The 22013-nt window shown below is 40.0% G+C and overlaps 1 protein-coding gene across 5 annotated transcripts in view; it reads left to right on the top strand.

The window, feature by feature from the left end:
• Window positions 1-1798: 1798 nt before the first annotated feature.
• Window positions 1799-22013, top strand: part of P4HA1 (prolyl 4-hydroxylase subunit alpha 1) — a 53156-nt gene continuing 32941 nt past the window's right edge. For 4 of the 5 annotated variants that reach the window (XM_058187845.1, XM_058187842.1, XM_058187844.1 and 1 more), the window contains exons 1-4: window positions 1799-1941; window positions 14041-14157; window positions 15511-15607; window positions 17811-17962. In XM_058187845.1, the coding sequence (XP_058043828.1) occupies window positions 14070-14157; window positions 15511-15607; window positions 17811-17962 (337 nt within the window). In that variant the 5' untranslated portion in view covers window positions 1799-1941; window positions 14041-14069. Of the gene's footprint in view, window positions 1942-1969; window positions 1992-14040; window positions 14158-15510; window positions 15608-17810; window positions 17963-22013 lie in introns of those variants that run through there. The other variant, XM_058187843.1, reaches the window with a different exon arrangement.

Genomic DNA, 22013 nt, shown 5'->3' with positions numbered 1-22013 from the left:
AAAATCTCCATTCCCACCCCACTCTGGGGCCAGCCAGAGGTGGTATTTGCCGGTTCATTGAACTACTCAAAATTCCCACTACCTGTTCTCCAAACTGCTCAAAATTCTCTAGAACCTGTCAGAACCTGCTGGATATCACCCCTGGTCAGGAGCAAATAACCAGAAGCAATCACTGAGTTCAAAGCACAGAAGAGTTTATTGTTGACTAGAAGAATCTAATGGTCACTGCTAGATTGGTACTAGGTAAAGGTCAATGAAATTCACAGGGTCGGGTGGGGTGGACTTGAGTCACTTCCGGTAATGCAATGACCAACTAATGACATATTTTACTCCACCTTCCAACTCTGCCTGCTTTTCTTTACAACTGTTCTACAATTCTGTATCCCAAAATTCACCAACCACCAATTCTACCATGGTTAAGCCACCAAGGCTGAGAAACCCTTAATGGACTTTTGTTGATTAAGATTAAATGCTGCGTCTTTCTAATTTGTTTATACATAAGAAAAAAAAAAAGACATTTAGTTGAAATGTTAAAAAAGGCTGAAAATTACTGAAATTGTTTGTACCCGTCTTGATACCAAGCAGAAGTCATTTTTTAAAATATTGTTACTTTTTTAATATTTTTCTTTCTTCAACGCTTTTCAATTTTTTTAACTACCCTTTTCTTAGTTTGTATTTTTTTTAAAATGTATTTTTAAACTTTAATAATTTTTTTAAAAAAAATTCTAACTCTCATGCTTTTAATGGGTTTGTCACACATATTGCAGAGGGCTGTGTTGTCGTCCACCAGCAGCCTGCAGAGCTGGCAACGGAGTTGGACAGCGATGAGGCTGAGGAAGAGCGTGGGCCAGTCCTGGAGGCTGGGGAAGGCCCAGATGAGGGCTCTGCGTCAGAGGCTGAAGTGGGGCCGGGGCCATCGGGGAGTGAGTTGCGGACTCCAGAGCCTCCAGAGCATGAAAGTAGTGAGGCAGAGGAGGAGCCTGTTCCTAATGCACGCATGAGAAGAGCTGCCAGAAGGCAGGAGTAGCTTAAGCAAAGAGGACAACTTGGGAGTAGGGCCGAGATGATTGGCCCCTCCCATAAGGCTTAAAAGACCAGCAACGGTGTTTGGGCTTTGCCAGAAAACAACGCCGATAGCTTCGTCTTCTTGCATTTATTTTGTATCAGTGTCTTCTGAAGTTTTGCCAAGAAAGGCCTTTGGCAGTTTGCCTAATTGGACCAAGGTTGGTGTTAGGACTGAGGAATTTGTGTTGGGAGATATTTGCTTTAATTTAGTAGAATGAAGTAATTCTCAGCTGTAGGAATAAAGTTTGTTTTTTCACTGACTTCGAGTTTTCTACTACCTACTGGGGCCAGAGTCACAACAGGCTGCACCTGATCAGCATTTCCCAAACTTGACAACTTTTGAGCCCCGGGAGAGGGGGAGGGGGGAAGACTTCAACTCCCAGAATTCCCTCAGACTTGTATGGCTGGCTGGGGAATTCTGGGAGTTGAAGCCCACCCAACCCCTCTTCAAGATTGCCAACTTTGGGAAACATTGAACAGAATGATGCTGGGGAATCCCTTCCCGTTCTCTAAATTCTAACACCCCCCCCCATCACTAGTCACTTCCCAATTCGCCTAGAGAGGATCCCAGCCAGCCCATCCTAATCTCCTTTTAACACACACACCCATCCATCCCTTCATCTGCTCCTCGTCCCGCACGTTTCTTCAGAGCAGGCCGAGGAATCAACGAGGCGCCGCTCGCGCCTGCGCAGTCCCAGGCCCGCTCGCCCGCCTGTGTGTGACCCACCTCACGTAGCGCTCCCGCCGCCGCCGCCGCGTTCCAAGGAACGCCCCCCGGAGGCTGGTGGGCGGGGCCAAGTCGAGAGAAGCATTCCGAAAGGGGCCTGCTTGGGAAGTCGAAGGACGACCGACCGAGCGACGGGTCTCTTCTCCGAGGTAGGTGGCCGCGCTGGCCGGCTCGACTCCGCTGGTATCCCCCTGCCTGGGTGAGCCAGGCTTCCCTTCGCTTCTTCCCCCGTAGGGCGAAAAGCTCCTCCTCTTTTGTTCCCTTTGGCGCTTCCCTGCGAGGGAAACCCAGCTTAGATGCAGGACGAGCGCACGTCTGAATGCTTGCTGCATCGCGTGTCAAGTCTCCCTTGTCTTTTTTACCTCCTCTTGTCATGGAAGGTCCCCGTGCGTTAAGCTAAGCGCCTTCCTTGCGGGCTCTATCGCTTTCTTCTCTTTCGCTTTTGCTGAGCTCCCTGGAATGGGAGATCTGGTGCACCCGGAGTGGATAGATCGATGGATCGATTTGGGGGATCGGATCCCCAGATAGATCCCCCCAGATAGATATTTTTCCCCCCCTCCGTGAACCGGGGAGTTGAGCGAACTCTACAAGCCGAGGAGAAGCGTGCGAGCCCTCGAGGGATCTTTTCCTTGGGAATAAACTCCCCCGACTTGTCCACTCTTGTCGGGAGCAAGCAAGCGATTTCTTTTCTCCCTTTATGCTCCGAAAGGACCCGAGACATCTGTGGCTGACGTGGACGGGGATCCTTTTTATAATTATGGTCCAACTTTGCTTCAGCCTCTTTCAAGGCAGCACTTTGAGAGAATTCTTAGCTGCTCCGAAAGAAACTAAAACGGATTTTAAGTGCCCCGCGGGGGAAAAAATTCTGATCCTTCCTAGATAAAATCTTTTAAGATTGGGGAAAAAAAAGATTTGAGTTATTCTATGGCTCCATATTATTGGCATTGAACCTCGTTTCAGGATGGATGCGAGGCTGGGGGACAAAACAAAAAACTACGTTGAAAAAAATCCTGTAGCTTAACTAGATCTCAAAGGCTTTGCTTTTGAGGTTAGCCAAGTCGGTGTAGTAATTTGGTTCCTTTAAAAAAATAAATCAATGGATGAAATGCACCTTCTAGAAAAGGGGTTGGATTGATATTTGCAGAAGTTCCTTGCTGAAATCTTTTCTCTCTGTGGGATACTGGAAATAGATCTTCTTGCAAAGAAAAGGAACAAAGGGGGGGAGTGTATGGGTGGAAGAGGTCATAAAAAAGAATAGTTTACTTAGTAATTTAAACTATTCTTGTTGGGTTGTACTTTTTCAGACTTGGCTAAGAAAGAATTTTTAAGTGTCCATTGCAGGACGTGACTTGGGGGACGTGGCAGTAGCATTTTTTCATTAACCTTTTGCTCACATTTGGAAACTTCTGGCAAGTCAGTTTTTGCCTTCTTACTATTTGCTTACTAAATATGAATAATATGCACTTTCAGGCCAATGAAAAACCTACGCTTTCAAAAATGCGTAATTATGTTGCTTTTTTTTTTCCTTAGCCCCTTTGGGTAAATTTGGATAGAAAGATGTATAAATCCAAATTTAAAAAAATGGATAAAATCCTTTCTTGATCGTAGTATTTGATTTCCCTCCAAATGTTTCGCAATACTTTTCTGCGGAAGTTGTATTGCTAATAACTTGAATAATACCAAACTAGGTAACTAAAGTAACATTTTTGAGTTATTAAGTTTTCTGCATGGTTTGTCAATAGGATAGAAAAATGATAGAGCTTTTGTCACATAAAAATTTGTATGGATACATTATAATTGATTGACCTTCACAGATTCCATTAACTGTCACTTTGATTTGAACTGAAATGGGCTTATAGCAGATTTATTTTTCTTGCATAAAGTATCTGAAGATGCTGTGTAACTAAGTCATGCAGCATTCAATGTAATATTAGTGCTCTTTATCAACCTGCTGATTATATTATCCGGGATGACCATAGGATTTGGTCAGAAGATGGCTTTCCCATATGTTGGGACTTTCAGCTCCCCAAATTCATTGTCATATGGATTTTTCATGTTTGGTGGGAATTTTAAGAACTGTAGGCTTAATGCAAGGGAGACAGTTTGGTGTAGTGGTTAAGGCATAAAGCTAGAAACCTGGAGACAGTGAGTTCTAGTTCTCTTTTGGGCACAAAACCCACCGGGTGACCTTGGGCCAATCTCTTTCTCTCAGGAAGGAGACAATAGTAAATCATTTCTGAAAAACCTTGCCAAGAAAACTACAGGGATTTGTCCAGGCAATGTCCAGGAATTAGACATGATTGAATGGAAAGGGGTCTTAACACATCTAAAAGGCAACAATTTTGAGAATGCTATGATTTATATTTTGAGAATGCTATGATTTACATTTATTTAGGTACTTCATATAAGCCTGCTGCCTGCCTGCCTATATCTATCTATCTATCTATCTATCTATCTATCTATCTATCTATCTATCTATCTATCTATCTCCCTCCATCTCTCTCTCTCTCTTTCTTTCTCTCTCTCTCTCTCATCTATCTGTCATCTATTTATATCTATCTATCATCTATCTACCGTATATACTCGAATATAAGCCGATCCGAGTATAAGCCGAGGTCCCCAATTTTACCCCAAAAAACTGGGGTAAACTGGGGACTCGAGTATAAGCCGAGGGAGGGAAATGAGGCAGCTACCGGTCAGGGAAAGCCTCCCTCCCTCAGCTGAGAAGGCTGGCGGCTCCCCCGCCCCGCCCTCTCACTGCACCGGCCGGGCTTCCCCGCGCTAATGCCAAAGGCCGCCAAGGTTGCACCATCCGGTATAAAGGGAAAAAGAAGAAAAAAACTCGAGTATAAGCCGTATATACTCGAGTATAAGCCGAGGGGACGTTTTTCAGCACAAAAAACGTGCTGAAAAACTCGGCTTATATTCGAGTATATACGGTATATCTATCTATCTATATCATCTTTCTATCTATATCTATCATCTATGTATATCTATCTATCTGTCATATATGTATCGACGCTATAGAGCACTGCACACCAGAACAACTAAACACAAGAACAGTTTTTCCCGAAGGCCATCACTCTGCTAAACAAATAATTCCCACAACACTGTCAAACTATTTACTAAATCTGCACTAATATTAATCTTCTCATCGTTCCCATCACCAATCTTTTTCCACTTATGACTGTATGACTGTAACTTTGTTGCTGGTAATCCTTATGATTTATATTGATATTGATTGTTCCTGATTGCTTATTTGTACCCTATGATGATCATTAAGTGTTGTATCATTAAGTGTTAAATTGTACCCTATGATCATCATTTGTGTTGTAAATCTTGTACCTTGATGAAGGTATCTTTTCTTTTATGTACACTGAGAGCATATGCACCAAGACAAATTCCTTGTGTGTTCTTGGCCAATATATACTTGGCCAATAAATTCTATTCTATTCTATCTGTCTGTCTGTCATCTATGTATCTCTATCTATCTATCTCTATCTATCATCTATCTATCATATCTATCCATCCATCCATCCAGGATTACATTCTAAACCACTTTGTGTTCTATGTAAGAAAAACTATAGAAACCATTTTGGACTATAGAAGAAGAGCACTAAAGACATTAGAACAGGGGTCTCTAATCCCCGGGCTGCAACCCATTACCCGTCCATGGCCCGTTTGGAACTGGGCCACCCAAATGGTGGGTGGCAGGCAGTCGCACATGCTCATTGCTTACACAGAACCATTCCCTCCCAACCCCCCACCTGCTGCCGCCACCAGTCTGCAAAGCCGGACTCTAGTTAGACACTTACATTCATATGCTATTTGGAAGAAATAAGAAAAGCAGGCAGGCAGATGAAGAAACACCAATGTCCGTTCCAGCTAAACTACTTCCCAGCCCTTGCAATGTCTTGGAGGCCTTGTTGAAAGGTCGTGATGGCCAGCCGACTTTTAATGTGGTTTCATTTTGCTGTCATTACTATTGTCCTTTTTTCATGTTTGCTAATGAATTCAAATCCACACAGACAGGATATTTATATGGCGCAATAAATTATTAGGATCTTTATATATAAACTGGTTTTGATTTACTTGGAAGAGGGAGGCAGAAAAAGTGCTAACCCAAATGCCATATTGCAAATAGCACTTGCTCCATCTAGAAAGGCTTAAATGCATGATCGCAAAATTGTTTTTTAAAAAGGTAAAACCTCCTCTGAGCCTAAATGGATTCCTGGCAATTTCATGGATAATATCCACATTGTTTTGCTGGCGGCAATCCAGACCTCTTTGGGCCAATTTTTCCAGGATGTTTTTCAACTTCCCAGACCTGGCCCTCACATCTAAAAGCCACCAAAGTTGAGAAAAATTGGTTTAAGACATACGAAAATAAATAAGTAGCGCTACAGGTAGTCCTCAACTTATAACAGTTCGTTTAGTGACCGTTCAAAGTTATGGCAGCACTAAAAAAAGTGACTTATGACTGTTTTTTATATGGCAATGTTGCAATGCCCCATACTTATTCTGATCAAAATTCAGATACTTGGCAACTGGCATGTATTTATGACAATTGCAGAGTTCCAGGGTGATGTGACCACTTTTTGTGATCTTAGTTAGTTAGCTAGTTTACTTTATTGCAGCAGTCACAAATTGATGGTCCGTGGACCACTGGTGGTCTACAAGAAAATTTTGGTGGTCCTTGGATAAATGATTTGCATTTTTTATATTGCACTAAATCAGAGATCCTCAAACTATGGCCAAATACGTGCAATGAATGTTTGTGTTGCTGCAGAGTCTCTTCCCCTTCGGGGTATTTTTGTGTGGGTTGGAGAGGGGCAGAAATTGCAACTTAGGGCCTGCTTCAGCCTCTTGGTGTGGGGGTTTGGGTGAAGGCTAGAGGGAAGTGCCATTGATGGCAAAGAGCTGGAGGGCCTTATTCCAGTGGGACTGCATCATGGCCTGGAACTGGCTGACCATCTCAGCCCGCTGAGCCTTCAGGCACCAGAACCTGACCTTGCACTCTGGCAGGTCTTCCCTCTGCTTGGAAAGTCTATCCTCGTAGTCCTCAGTGAGGTGCTTCTGCTGAGCCTCCTTCTCGGTCAGATCCAATTTGAACTGAGCCAGCTATTTTGCCAACTCTTTCTCGTGGTGGTTGCTTAGCTCCAACAATGGCTTCCTGTTGGGGCCTTAAGGAGCCCGGGTGGGCAGGCAAGGAGTGGCTGGGAAGGGAGGGGCAAGTAGAGGCTGGCGAGGAGCCCCTCAATGTGAGTGACATCAAGTTGGCCATGCCCATCCAGTCACATGCCCACCTAGCCACGCCCACCCAGATTAGGAAGATCATATTAGTGATCCACGAGATTTAAAATTATGGATTTAGTGGTCCCTGAGGTCTGAAAGGTTGGGGACCCCTGCTTTATTGTCATTGCACCTTTTGATAAGTAAAGTCAGTGGCGAAGCCAGATTCACTTAGTGACTGCAGTGATTCAATTAACAACTGTGGCAAGAAAGGACATAAAATGGGGCAAAACTCACTTAACAACTTTCTTGCTTAGCAACAGGGGTTTTGGGCTCAATTGTGAATGTACGTCGAGCACTACCTTTATTGCAAATACATACTTTCTTTGAATATATATGATATGCACAGATGACTTCTATTTAAGATAGAAAGTTAAGATAGAACAAAGTTTGAGGTGATGGCCTGGAACCATAGATAAGTAAATGAGCATTTTCTATTCCATTAAAGGAAGTATCCTGCCCCTTTAATTACCCCTTGAAATTACGTACTGTATCCCTGAGAATGGTTTGTTAAATCACCAACCTCCACATGATTTAGGGTTTTGTTCAACATAGAAAACAGTGGTGAAATTCAAATTTTTTTACTACTGGTTCTGTGGGCATGACTTGGTGAGTGTGGTGTGGCTTGGTTGGCGTGGCTTGGTTGGCGTGGCAAGGAAGAATACTGCAAAATCTCCAATCCCACCCCACTCCAGGGGAAAGATACTGCAAAATCTCCATTCCCACCCCACTCCAGGGAAAAAATACTGCAAAATCTCCATTCCCATCCCATTCCAGGGGAAAGATACTGCAAAATCCCCATTCCCTCCCCACTCCTGGGGGAAGGATATTGCAAAATCTCCATTCCCACCTCACTCTGGGACCAGCCAGAGGTGGTATTTGTCAGTTCTCCAAACTACTCAAAATTTCCGCTACCGGTACTCCAGAACCTGCTGGATTTCACTCCTGATAGAAAATCCTATTAGCAAGTATATTTAAGATTGTAGTAAAGTGCTGATCTCTTAATTAGAAACTAAAATATAGTTTCTAGTTTACTGGCATGATAATTGCATTGGAATGGAGATTGTACTGTGATCTACCTAATTAATGAAGAAACTTGCCAAAATAAGTAAAAGATGCAGTTGGTACCTCAGTACTCATTGTTAATTGATTCTGGGAGGCACAATGAATACCAAAAACATGAGTACCAAACAATTTTTTTCCATAAGGAATAATGTAGTGAGTCACAAGGCAGTCAGAACTGAACAGTTCTAGATTGTGTGTTGAGTACTAAACAAACTGAGTATCAGGACATTTTCACAAATCCAATGAGTTTTAAAGCAGTTGAATACCAGGGCATCACTGTATTAATTTATTTACTCCACAGGAATTTGAGTTTTGCAATTTTCAACTCACGCTTTAGTGGTCTCTGCAAGATAGGGGCAAGTTGTGTATGGAATGGAGTAATAAGAGTTTCTCAAAGTATCTTCGCAACCTTGGTGTCCTCAAAAGGCATGGGGCCAAATTCTGAGAATACTTAGCCAATGTGATCTCCGCTGATCAGGAATTCTGAGAGTTATGATAGAGGGATAGTAAACCTTTCTGATGTCTACAAACTACCTTTAATATTTTGTGGATTTCCAAGATGTAGTGAGCAGAATGACAAAAGTGGGCAAATTTAGGATTTTCTTGAATTTGATATCCGCGGTGGCGCAATGGTTAGAGTGTAGTACTGCAGGCTACTTCTGCTGATCACCGGCTGCCAGCTGTTTGGCAGATTGAATCTCACCAGGCTCAAGGTTGACTCAGCCTTCCATCCTTCCGAGGTGGATAAAATGAGGATCCAGATTCTTAGAGGTGATATGCTGACTCTGTAAACTGCTTAGAGAGGGCTATAAAGCACTATGAAGCGGTATATAAGTGCTATTGCTATATACTGTATGTTCTAATTAAAAGTCATTCTGACAGTGTTGTTTAAAATTGCTTGAAAGAGCTGCTTTTTTCCTAACAATAATCCTTTGTATACTGGAGAATATGTTACAGCATATGCCTGGAAAAAGTATTTGGAAAACTTGGAACAGAAGGAAAAGAAAGGCAGGACTGGTCTCATTATCAATAGCTAGTTTATTCATCAGTAGCTAATTCTATCAGTAACTCCCATTGATCTTAAACTCATTTTAAGACTGGGATTGGTGACTACTTAAATTTAAGTATTCAAAAGTGATCTCAGAAATCTTTGAGAATTGCAGAGGTGAAGACATTAGGTGGTCATCAGTCATTACCGTACAGGTAGTCTTCAACTTGCAACAGTTCATTTAGTGATCGTTCAAAGTTACAGCAGCATTGAAGAAAGTTACTTGCGACCGTTTTTCACACTTATGACCGTTGCAACATCCCCATGATCATGCAGTCAAAATTCAGGTGCTTGGTAACTGGTTTATAGTCATATTGCAATGTCCCAGGTCATGTGATCACTTTTTGCGACTTTCTGACCGGCAGAGTCAATTGGGAAACCAGATTCACTTAACAACCAGGTTACTAACTTAACAGCTGCAATGATTCGCTAAACAACGGTGGCCAGAAAAGTTGTAAAATGGGGCAAAAGTCACTTTCAAAATGTCTCATTTGGCAACATACATTTTGGACTCCCTGAAGCATAATGAAAACTTGATTTGGATAAAATTAATACAGGAAAGTTTTTGCTTTATTTTGCCAAACTCATCCTATCTATTCTAACAAAAGAACATTCTTATTGAATTTAAAACCGGGTGTATGTGTGTGGATGGATATGAAATGAAATGAAAGAGGAGAAAGGGAGAGAAAAAACTAAAAATGCTGAAAGAAAAAAGTACAAGTAAAATAGAATAAAAAAAGATACAAAGAAAGAGAAAGAAGTAGCTAGCTTCCAGTCTCCTTCAGAACAGTTATAAGTACAATTGTATTTTCGTTACCCTCTCTCTCAAGTTGTATTCTATTTTTTTCCAACAGTGTATCCTGCCTAATCATCAAGACCACAAGTCATAAGTTCATTGTTCTTGTTTTTACACAAAGGTTCTATAAAGGGTTACCAGTCACCTATAAATGTAGATAGTGTCTTTTCTCTAATCAAACAAGTCAATTTAGCCATTTTAGCAAGTTCAGTTGTCTTCATCAATCATTCCTCCATTGTACGTATTGCCAAATCTTTCTGCCTTTGTGCATACAACAATTGTGCTGTAGTTATCATATATAACAGTGATGAAATCACTGATGAAACCACTTTACAGTTCGCTGGCTGCGCGCTAAACGCACGCTGCACACGTGCAAGCACAGCGCGCACCACACACCAACTGTGAGGTGCACGTACACGCAGTGCACACCAAAAGGAGGCATGGGGTAAGTAGAACAGCGCACGTGTGTGTGTGTGTGTGATCAGCTATGGCGCGCGATTTTTTTTTTCTTTCAGCCAAATAGGTTGTAAAAAATGCTTTTAAAAGTAAAGAAAAAAGGCTCTGATCTCGCAGCTCAGCTGTGATTGTCAGAGCCTTTTTAAAAACCTTTTAAAAGCATTTTTTACAACCTATTCCTACCATTCCGGTGGGAAAAACGAGCGAGCCGGAAAGAAGCGGCAAGCGGGCGACCAGGCGATTGGGTGGGCATGGGTGGGGAAGGAGCAGGGAATTTTGCTACCGGTTCTCCTAACCACCCACCGCAATGGCTATTGGATTGGCCAATCCGGTCCGAACCTGGAGCATTTCACCCCTGTTATATAAAACAGTATTTCATGGCTTTTTTCTAACTGCTTATCCATCATTTCCTGGAGTAAAAGTTCTGCTTTCAATTAAATGTTAATCTTTAAAATCCTCTGAATCAATGTACGCATTTGAACCAGATATTTCCTAGCTTTTTTACATGTATGGTAAGCATGATAAAATTACCTTGTTCTTGATGCTCATGTTTCCAACATAAATTTGAAGTACATGTATGCATTTTGGATATATATTTTTCCATTTATATACCAATGGTATGTCCTTTTATAAAAAAAATTCTTAAAAATTTTTTCAGTGATTTCAAATATTTGCCCATTGTTCCATTTGTATTGTTCCATTGTATTATAACCAAAGTTATAAATCCACTTTATTATGGGTTCTTTGATAGAATAGAATAGAATAGAATTGAATTGAATTGAATTGAATTGAATTGAATTGAATTTATTGGCCAAGTGTGATTGGACACACAAGGAATTTGTCTTGGTGCATATGCTCTCAGTGTACATAAAAGAAAAGATACCTTCATCAAGGTACAACATTTACAACACAAATGATGGTCATAGGGTACAATTTAACACTTAATGATACAACACTTAATGATAATCATAGGGTACAAATAAGCAATCAGGAACAATCAATATCAATATAAATCATAAGGATTACCAGCAACAAAGTTACAGTCATACAGTCATAAGTGGAAAGAGATTGGTGATGGGAACGATGAGAAGATTAATAGTAGTGCAGATTTAGTAAATAGTTTGACAGTGTTGAGGGAATTATTTGTTTAGCAGAGTGATGGCCTTCGGGAAAAAACTGTTCTTGTGTCTAGTTGTTCTGGTGTGCAGTACTCTATAGCGTCGTTTTAAGGGTAGGCGTTGAAAACAGTTTATGTTCAGGATGTGAGGGATCTGTAAATATTTTCACGGCCCTCTTGATTCATGCAGTATACAGGTCCTCAATGGAAGGCAGGTTGGTAGCAATTGTTTTTTCTGCGGTTCTAATTATCCTCGGAAGTCTGTGTCTTTCTTGTTGGGTTGCAGAACCAAACCAGACAGTTATAGAGGTGCAAATGACTGACTCAATAATTCCTCTGTAGAATTGGATCAGCAGCTCCTTGGGCAGTTTGAGCTTTTTGAGTTGGCGCAGAAAGAACATTCTTTGTTGCCCTTTTTTGATGTTGTATTCTTCTGTTTCAAATTTCAATAAAATTTATATATTTTAGCAATTATTTCCTTTGCATCTTGCACCCTGATTGTTGGGTGATATTATAAATCACCCAGAGAGTGCATTAAAGCACTATGGGGAGGTATATAAGTCTTAATTGCTATTGCTAAATAAAATGAGATCAGATATAGTTCTTGTCCTGTAGTGGCATATTACTTTGCAATTGTAGCCTCCAGTCTATAATCCCAAACTGGGAACAAATTTGATTTTGATTTGCACTGTTGTTTTCAGCACCCAATTCTTTCCTGATATATTAAAAAAAATTTCTTAATTTTCTTTTTTTCTTTTCAAATGATAGCATTCTGTTAATGCAAACAGCTACTAATTATATGATTAAAGGGCTGTATATTGTTTTCTTGATTGAACCCTGATGCTTTCACACCTAAAACTCAGTAAACGGAATGTTGGATATTATATTTTCTATTTCAAACTCTTTAGGTATTCATGGATATGGGTATGAGTATTCCAGAATGAGAACCTCTTTTTTTTTTAACAAGACAACTCTCCCAGACTTTGCACGGTTAATAGCTGCATCATTTCTAAATGCCAGAGTAGATAGGACAAAAATTCAGCAAATGCTTTTGTAAGAGCTTTGTTGAAAGAATGAAAAATGTCTGAAATAATGGGTTTATGAGAGAGGCAGCTAGAGAGAGTGGGGGAGGGCAGGAGGGAGGGAGGGAGCAATATATATTAAATGAGCCTTACTCTGGAGATAAAACATTACTGGTGTGTAATGACCATGGTATGATTTGATAGGACTGCAGCTGGAATAACCATTAATAGAAAAATGGCTTTGGTAGAAAGTACACAATGTGAGAAAATAAGCAAGTCCTTACACTCCCTTCTCCTAAACCAAGTCTACAGTATTTAATAGAGAGTGGATTACAAGGTTGATTAAATTTTACCAAAACAGCATTATATCATCAGTCCTGTTACAGAGGAATAACAAAATACATTGAGTTGCTAAGTTGTATCTCCAGAAATATTTAGTTGTAGCATTCATAGATTCATCTGGCAGCTTGTTGACTGCATTATTCTGGATCAGATAATTTACTATGTTGAGGGCAGATGCAGTGTTACACAGAGGTAATAGAGGATGGCATATCTAGGAACTGATAGTTATCTTTGAATGGATTATAGAAATACAGCTTGAATTTAGATTTCAAAATGTTTATTTTCATGTAAACCATTTAGTTGACTAACAATCATTTGTTTAGTGACTGAAGTTAAAACTGAAAAAAGTGACTTATAACCATTTTTCACACTTAGGATCATTGTAGCATCTCCTTGGTCACATGATCAAAATTCAGTTGCTTGGAAACTGGTATATATTTTTAACGGTTTCAGTGTCCTGTGGTCATTTGATCACATTTTGGGACCTTCTGACAAACAGAGTCATTGGGGATTCATCTAACAACCATGTTTGCTAACAGTTGCTAAAGCCAGATAGCAACCAACTCAGGTGTGGGATGCAACCGGCTTTGACCAGTTCGGGCGAACTGGTAGTTGTGACCTGTGGTTGGGCCTGCCCCCCTGCGCTATGCCTTCCTATTTAGTTGCATTTTTAAAGCCACATGCAAGCATGCACGCTCACATTTTTGGTGCTGGGGCGAACAGGTTGTTAATTCATGTGCCGCCCACCTCTGAACCAACTTAACAACTGCAGTGATTCACTTAACGTTGGCAAGAAAGGTTGTAAAATGGGTAAAAAAAAATCACTTAATTGTCTTGCTTAGCAACAAAAATGTGGATTCATTGGTGGTCGTAAATTGAGGACTATCTGTACTAATCTTAAACACCAAAGTTTTCTGAAAAGGGCCTTTATATTGTCCTCTTTAGTTATTGAAGGAGGAGGTAGAAGTTGTGCCAGGACAAATATTGAAATATTGCTCAGGACAAAATTGTGACGCATGTATTTTGCAGAATGAAAATCTACGGGGAAAATAGTTTGGATAATTGAGAAATGAACCTTTCTTCATCACTGTATTAAAATTATATTTGTAGGTCTGTTAAGGCAAATCAATAGTGAAACTATGGTGGTCTCAAGGGAGTGGTATCTTGTGGTCCTTTGGATTCTACTACCTTCTTCTCATGCTCATACCGATTTCTTCACTTCAATTGGTAAGTGATGTTTTTAAGCATTTCTAACTGATTAAGCAATAACAGCACCAAAAGTGTAGTAAATTAATTGCTTGGATTATTAGTTATCCATCTGCTGAAGGCTAGAAAGAGCAATCACAAAATTTAAGTGTTATATAAAAATACCAGCAAATAATGGTTTAAGCTCTCAAGAAGCAGTAAAAATGTATTGGAAATACTACTACCAGTTTACATGAATTATTGTGTTGCTTATATTTTAGTACTGTTTCTTATTGGTAAAGGGAGAACTACCTAAGAATATGTGTTAAGATCTGTTGGTGACATTTCTGAATTGGTTGAATATATGGTGGTGCCTTTGCAGTGCCCAGCAAAATGGCTGGGCATATAATCTGATTGTTATAAATGTATGTAGGAAGCATTTTGTCTATAGGTAATTTTATTTCAATCCACGATCAGTAAATTACAAAAATAATCTTTTGTCATATCACAATTCTTGCTTCATGGCATTTCTGGCATCCACTCTGCTTATGGGGTGGGAGGAAGAATATTATGTCAACATTTATTTTAGATATATTATTTACATTAGAATGATTGATGTGACTATACTTTATCACAGTTCAATAAATATACTTGTCAATTGCCTTGTCATTTAAACTTATAAAAACAATCACCGTAATTCATCTATCTTCAATTCTGATAGCAAATATTAAATTAGATGTGTGGCTGGTGGCTTCATAGTAGAGTATTTGTGCTTTCTTGGTATACCTGTGGGCGCTGCAGTCTTAATATTTAGAAATAACTTGAATGAGTGCGAGGCTGGAAAGAAAAAGTAAGTAAGTAGTAAGGTTTTAGCTAGATGTTTACTAATCTGTATGAAATTCATGTTTCCATGTTTCATTGACTTGCCCATGAAATGACAATTTGAACTACAAAAAGCAAACAGTTAGTAACAGTTGCAAAACTATGAGTGAAGGTTAATCTGCCACCGAGAAACTGGTTTGAGCATTCAAAATCTGGGACAGTAATTTAATTTCAGCAGGTCAGTATGAAATTATTTTTGCTGTATTTGCCAGACATGAGTGGCAAAATAGAACACTGCCTTGCAGCTTGCATTCAGCTGTAATTTAGTCTGGTAATAGTCTTCTTACCTAACAAAATGGGAAAGATTAATTTAATGCTTCCATAGCGAAGAGAAAAATGCTCACGATAATTCCCCCCCCCCAAAAAAAAACTGCAAGAAAGTAACTGCAAATTTACTTATTTGGACTTGTTGACTTTTAAAACTCTTAAAAGTTTTGTAATTTCTGATCTAAAACTGTCAGAATTTCATCGCAATGTTCATGAGCATACTGATTGTATTGATCTGTCTTTTAGGTCATATGACAGACTTGATTCATACAGAAAAGGACCTGGTGATATCACTGAAAGACTATATCAAGGCAGAAGAAAGCAAGTTGGAACAATTAAGGCAGTATGTAATTCTTTGTATTCTACCAGCCAAAATGAAATAACACCTTATCCTAATTAATTCATGTCTCTTTTGTGAGTAAAACTGTTATCTACCATTTTTAAGGGTAAGATTCTGTACAATTTTTGTAAAAACTTATTAACAATCTTCACTATATCTATAATGAGTAATGGCATTTCAGTAAGTGCTCCTGAGATTCATTCCCTTATTTGTTTCATATCTTAAAAAACAACAACCAGAGAATTGTTAAAATCAGTTGGGTAAATTCAGTCTCACTCAGCTCAAACTAACTCATAGTGTCCCAGTGGGTTTTTTTCCAAAAGGCAACTGAATTTTCTTTGTTTTCTCTTTGAAAATGTTTCGCTTCTCAGCCAAGAAACTTCTTCAGTTTATGAGTTCAGTTCAGTTCTTGGTTGAGAAATGAAACATTTTCAGAGAAAAAACAAAGTTCATTTACCTTTTGGAAAAAGCACCTTTGGGACAATCATGACATGGATGATTGAGAATCTCCATAGACATCTACTCATAGTGCATAAAATAGAGAAAAGATAGGATTTAATAGAGTAAATTTATATAGATTTATATAGAAAAGATAGGATTTATACAGTATAAGATGTAATGTATATCAGAGCCAGTTTGGTCTGATGGTTAAGACTTCAGGCTAGAAAGCAGAAGACTGTATATAAAAGCCAACTAAATCAGGGGTCCCTAACCCCTGGGCCACAGATCAGTACTGGTCTGCAGCTTGTTGGGAACCAGGCTACACAAATGGCAGGTGAGTGAGTGAAGCTTCATCTGTGCATGCGTATGATCTAGGTTGTATGTGTGAAACTATTTCCCCACTGCCGGTCCATGGAAGAAAAATTTTGCTCCGAAGCTGGGCCCTGAAACCAGGAAGGCTGGGGAACTGCTGGGCTAATAACCTCCAGCCAGTCACACACTCTCAGCTCAATTCACCTCACACGGTGGTTATTATAGCAAAAATAGGAGGAGGAAACTGTATTGCCTACGTTCGCTGTCTTGAATTATTTGTATATATTTTAAAGGTTGGATAATAAATGTATGCGCGCGCACACACACACACACACACACACACACACACACACACACATATATATTTCTTTATCAGCAAATATAAATTTGGTATAAAAATGGTTTGTCGTGAATGCGACTGCTTGAGGGCTCCTGGATTGGAGCTGAAAGGCGAAAGGGAAGCAGTATGCTCCCTCCCATATTGGGGTAGACCAGATGGTTTGAAAGAAAAACACTATATATATATATGTATGTATGTATGTATGTATGTATGTATGTATGTATGTATGTATGTAGGTCTTTGGTTATTCAGGTTTTCTCCCGCGTAAAATTGGAAGTGTCTTGGCGACATTTCGACGAAGTCTCATTCGTCATCTTCACGAAGCTGAAGCCTGAAGATGACGAATGAGACTTAAATGTCACCAAGACACTTCCAACACACACACACACACACACACACACACATATATATATATATATTAGGTCTTGGCATATTCGGGTCTACGAAAACAAACACACACACACACACACAAATGGCTCTGCGTGTGTATGTTCCAGCATAACTCAGGAACGCCTGGGCCGCTGAAATGAAAATTATAGTGTCAAATCACAATACTTTTGACAGTGATACTGTGCATTTTGGATTCAAGTTCTGTTAAGATACAGCCTGTTGTACCTTCAAATGGCTTCTACTGTACAGCACAGTGGAATTGCCGTGGTAATGACTTTACAGTACTCCACAAGGAGGCTCCCTCTTGTAAGGGGGATTGGTTCTTTAAAAAAACCCACACCCTAGGCCCTCCGCTTTAAGCAAAGAGGGCAAGTTGTCAGGGGAGGTGCCTGCTAATGCATATAATCACTTCAAATGCTGTTCCCTGTAGACTTTTTCCCAGGCTTTTAGCCAAGACAATTAGGTCTCTAATTCTCACCACTGGTTGTGCCTGTCCTTTTCCTGTCTAATACAGGATTGGGATAAATAAATACCCGGGCAATATACTATATCAGATAGTATAAAATAAATATAAACAGGTTTAATTTTATTAAGAGCAAACTCAAAAATATATACCTCATGATAGAGTATGTATGTGTGTGCGTACATGTTTGGGTGCAAGTGTTCATGTTATTCGTAGCATTGGCTTAGCAATTTTACTAAGCTTTTATTTCCTATGCTTAGGTGGGCTGAGCGGTTGGATAAGTTGACAGATACTGCAACCAAGGACCCAGAGGGATTTCTGGGACATCCCGTGAATGCGTTCAAGTTGATGAAACGACTGAACACCGAGTGGAATGAGCTTGAGAATTTGGTCTTGAAGGACATGTCTGCTGGTAGGGCTTTTGAAACCCTTTGATTTCATTGACATCAAATGATCATTAAATACACTGAGTAGCCAAGGAAATCCGGATTTCAATTCATGCCTTAGGGGTGAATTCACTGGGAAGAGTCTCAAGTATGTTTTAACTATAAAAACTAATTTGGTATTACATCCTCCAGTCTAAGCAGCACAACTATTTGTATATTGCCCAAATGCCAGGGTAATGGATACTTCTGGCTAGAAGTGACCAGAGGATGTAACTATAAATAAATTTAGAACACACCAAGGCAGTGTTTACTAATTAGATCTGAATGGACGCCTCTCTCTTCCTGAGTTCAGTTGTTATTCTTCATAATAACATAAAATACGAACAATGGTTGGTTTCCTTAGTGATGAGATTGAAGTTACATCAAGAATAATGCTGCAAATTACTGACGAATGTCATCATCAATAATCTATTTTATTCCAAAAAAAAGAAAAAAAAATAATCTATTTTATTCCTTTGCAATTAATAGCATTGGCTTCTTAGCATTCATACATTCAAAGGAAAAGGAACGGTTAACTTCAGGTAGTCCTCTACCTACAACCCAATTAGGACCAGAATTTCCATGCTAAGCAAGCAAGTTGTTACATGAGTTGCATCTTTTTGCTACAGTTGTTAAGTGAATCACACCGGTTGCCAAGTACTTGAACGTTTATTACTTGACCGTTGGGATGCTACAAGTGTGGCAACCAGTTAAAAAGTCACTTTTTTCAGTGCCATTGTAACTTTAAATGGTCACTAAACAAACAGTTGTAAGTTGAAGACTACCTGTGCTTCCTTTGCTTTTGAGCATGTCAATAAATCTAAACTTTCTTTTAGTTGGAATGACTCTTTCCATCCCTCTGAACCTGCCTTTCTGGCCAGGAAAGAACAAATGCCTCTTTATTGACAAAAAAGTGTTCTGCATTAAGTGCATTGAATTTAATTTCAGTATTGAATTATGCTTTTATAAGTAATTAAATACTAATAAAGAAAGTGTAAAACTGATGGAAGAGAATATTTGTAGCTCAGGGTTGAACTGTGGGGTTTTAGATGCTCTTCGGGCTTGTTTGTTTCCTTGCAGACATTTTTTTTTTTACCAAACTAGATAACATCATCAGTGCTAGAAGGGGATGGGGTTTGCTCTCGTTTTATATACTAGTGGCTTGCTCGGTCAGTGCTGGTGGAAAGGTATAAAACTGTTTTCTTTTTTGAGAAATCTGGTTCTGGAACTATCCCATTATTTCTCCTGGAAAAAGGTTGATTTATGTATGTAAGCACTGATGTACTGTACTGTATGTACAGTACACACTGTATGTACTTTGTATATTTTCGGAAGTGACTTGTTTGAGCCAAATGTAGTTTGTGGGGTTGAAGACATACTTCTGAACAATCCATTTTTGGAAATACAAGAACTATCTTGGATTTTTTTTTTAAATTTACATTTATATCCCGCCCTTCTCCGAAGACTCAGGGCGGCTTACAGTGTGTAAGGCAATAGTCTCATTCTATTTGTATATTTACAAAGTCAATTATTGCCCCCCCAACAATCTGGGTCCTCATTTTACCTACCTTATAAAGGATGGAAGGTTGAATCAACCTTGGACCTGGTGGGACTAGAACCTGCAGTAATTGCAGGCAGCTGTGTTTTAATAACAGGCTTCTTACAGCCTGAGCCACACCGCGGCCCCGATTCATTGGTCCCTTTTGGGAAATACACGGGATATTCCAGTTTGCTTTGGAACACATGTTTTGTATATACTAGACCAGTGATGGCTAACCTTTTTGCCATCGCGTGCCAGGAGGGGTGGGCAGGGGGGATCGCACGCGCACCCACACCAATAATTCTATGCGCCCCATGCATGCGTGCGCAACTCCCCCTGTGCCTGGCCCGTGATGGCCCGGTAGGCCCATTTTTCTCTCTCACCTGGCTCTAGGGTCTCTAGGAGTCTGGGGAGGGCGAAAACGGTCTTCCCCACCACCCCTGGAGGCCCTTCAGAGGCAGGAAACAGACTGTTTCCCTACTTTTGGTGGGCCCAGAAGGCCCAAAATCAGCTGGCCGGCACGCACATGCTCGCCGGAGCTGAGCTTGCATGCTCACTGGTATGGCACGCGTGCCGTAGGTTCGCCATTCTGGTACAAGACAATCGCTTATATAATCTTGGAAAAAATAAAGCAGAATGATTTTAGATTTGTTTAAAAGAAATCATTCTTAAATTGTTCTAAAAACCTCCCCTACCCCAGGGAGGAAAAAGAACTCATACAATTTTCTTTTCATTTCATATGTATTTTACATATAAATTTTATATGTATTTATTAAAGATAGAAGCCAGAAATTCCAGTAAAAGCAATGGTGGTTCGTAAGGTTAGATAAGATATACAAGGATATGTAAAACATACTTTTTTCTGAGAACCATCAAATAGTCTGTTCTTTTTTTCTTGTGCTTCTAATTCTTGAAGAATTGCTTTTTAAAAACTGCTGAAACATGGGGGAGGGGAGGGTTGTTTTTTGTTTTGTTTTTTTTGGGAAGCTTATAAAAGAGAGATTCAACTTAGAATTAAGAAAAAATTTCATATCAATGAGAACAATTAACAATTAATCAGTGGAACAGTTTACCTCCAATAGTTGCGGGTCAGTGGTGGGTTGCTCCCGGTTCGGACCAGTTCGCAAGAACCGGTAGTAAAACCAGTGGGAGGCTCCGCCCATCCGACATCATCAGGAAGCTACTGCACATCCGCAGAATGTGCCCCTGCAAGCGGAGCACGCGCACGCAGGTGACCCCATTGTGAACCGATAGTAAAGGTAAGTAGAACCCATCCCTGTTGCGGGTGTTCCATCGCTGGAGGTTTTCAAGAAAAGACTGGACAGCCATTTCTCCAGAATACTATAGGGGTTGGACTAGAAGATCTCCAATGTCCCTTCCAACTCTGTCATTCTGTTCTGTCCTTGAAACAATCAATTTTATATAAACCCCTATAAATTTATAATACTCCCATGTATTCCAGTAATAGAGAAATTGTTACTGAATCATAACAATACTTAAACTTTATCGCAATTATGTAAAGTATGCATTTCACCGGGAACCCCTTTTGCTTACAAACTAAATATCACTTCCATCATCAAAAAGAAAGTGATTTATAACAAGAAGGCTGCAGACGTTCACATCATCCCCTTTTCCCCTCAAAAAAAATCTGGGACTGGATCCAGATTTAGTCATGCCTAAAGCATCTGTGAGCCAGTCATCAGTCTGGAAGCAGCTGAGAGGAGGAAGAGGAGGATAAATTATGGACAAAGATGGGGAGAAAAGGCAGGCGGATGAGAGATCGGTTTAGAATTGTGATCCATGCAGAGGAACTGAGAGTACTAGAATGCAATTCTTGCAGCAGTTTTGAAGGGCTGATAGGGGGAAAAAATGCCACATGAGCTGAGATTGTGCCCCTGTAGACAAGGACTATCGAAACCGTAGCTCGTGTCCTACTATACTGTGTCTTCTATAAGGACTCACACACCCACTTTGTAACATCTTGCCTGATAAAATACCCAAGAAAAAAATTGATCTCTTCTATGTACAGTATTGTGGTCAGGTCAGTCTGACGTAGTTTTTTAGATTAGATTAACAGAGTTGGAAGGGATCTTGTAGGTCATCTAGATGACCCTCACTCTGTCAAGGACCTTGGAGTACTCATTTCTAAAGATCTAAGTGCCAGAGCCCACTGTAACAACATTGCCAAAAAGGCACTAAGAGTTGTTAACTTAATCTTGCGTAGCTTCTTCTCTGGTAATATTGTACTACTAACTAGAGCATACAAAACATTTGCTAGACCAATTCTTGAATACAGCTCATCTGTCTGGAACCCGCACTGCATATCGGACATAAATACAATCGAGAGAGTCCAGAGATATTTTATAAGAAGAGTCCTCCACTCCTCTACCCGCAATAAAATACCTTATGCCACCAGACTCCAAATTTTGGGCTTAGACAGCTTAGAACTACGCTGACTTCAGTCTGACCTAAACATAATATATAAAATTATCTACCGC

This window comes from Ahaetulla prasina, chromosome 6 (assembly GCF_028640845.1).
Source record: "Ahaetulla prasina isolate Xishuangbanna chromosome 6, ASM2864084v1, whole genome shotgun sequence".
In the NCBI taxonomy this organism is placed as follows: domain Eukaryota; kingdom Metazoa; phylum Chordata; class Lepidosauria; order Squamata; family Colubridae; genus Ahaetulla; species Ahaetulla prasina.
Note: the sequence above shows the minus strand (reverse complement) of the source record. Positions and strands in the feature narration are given on the sequence as shown.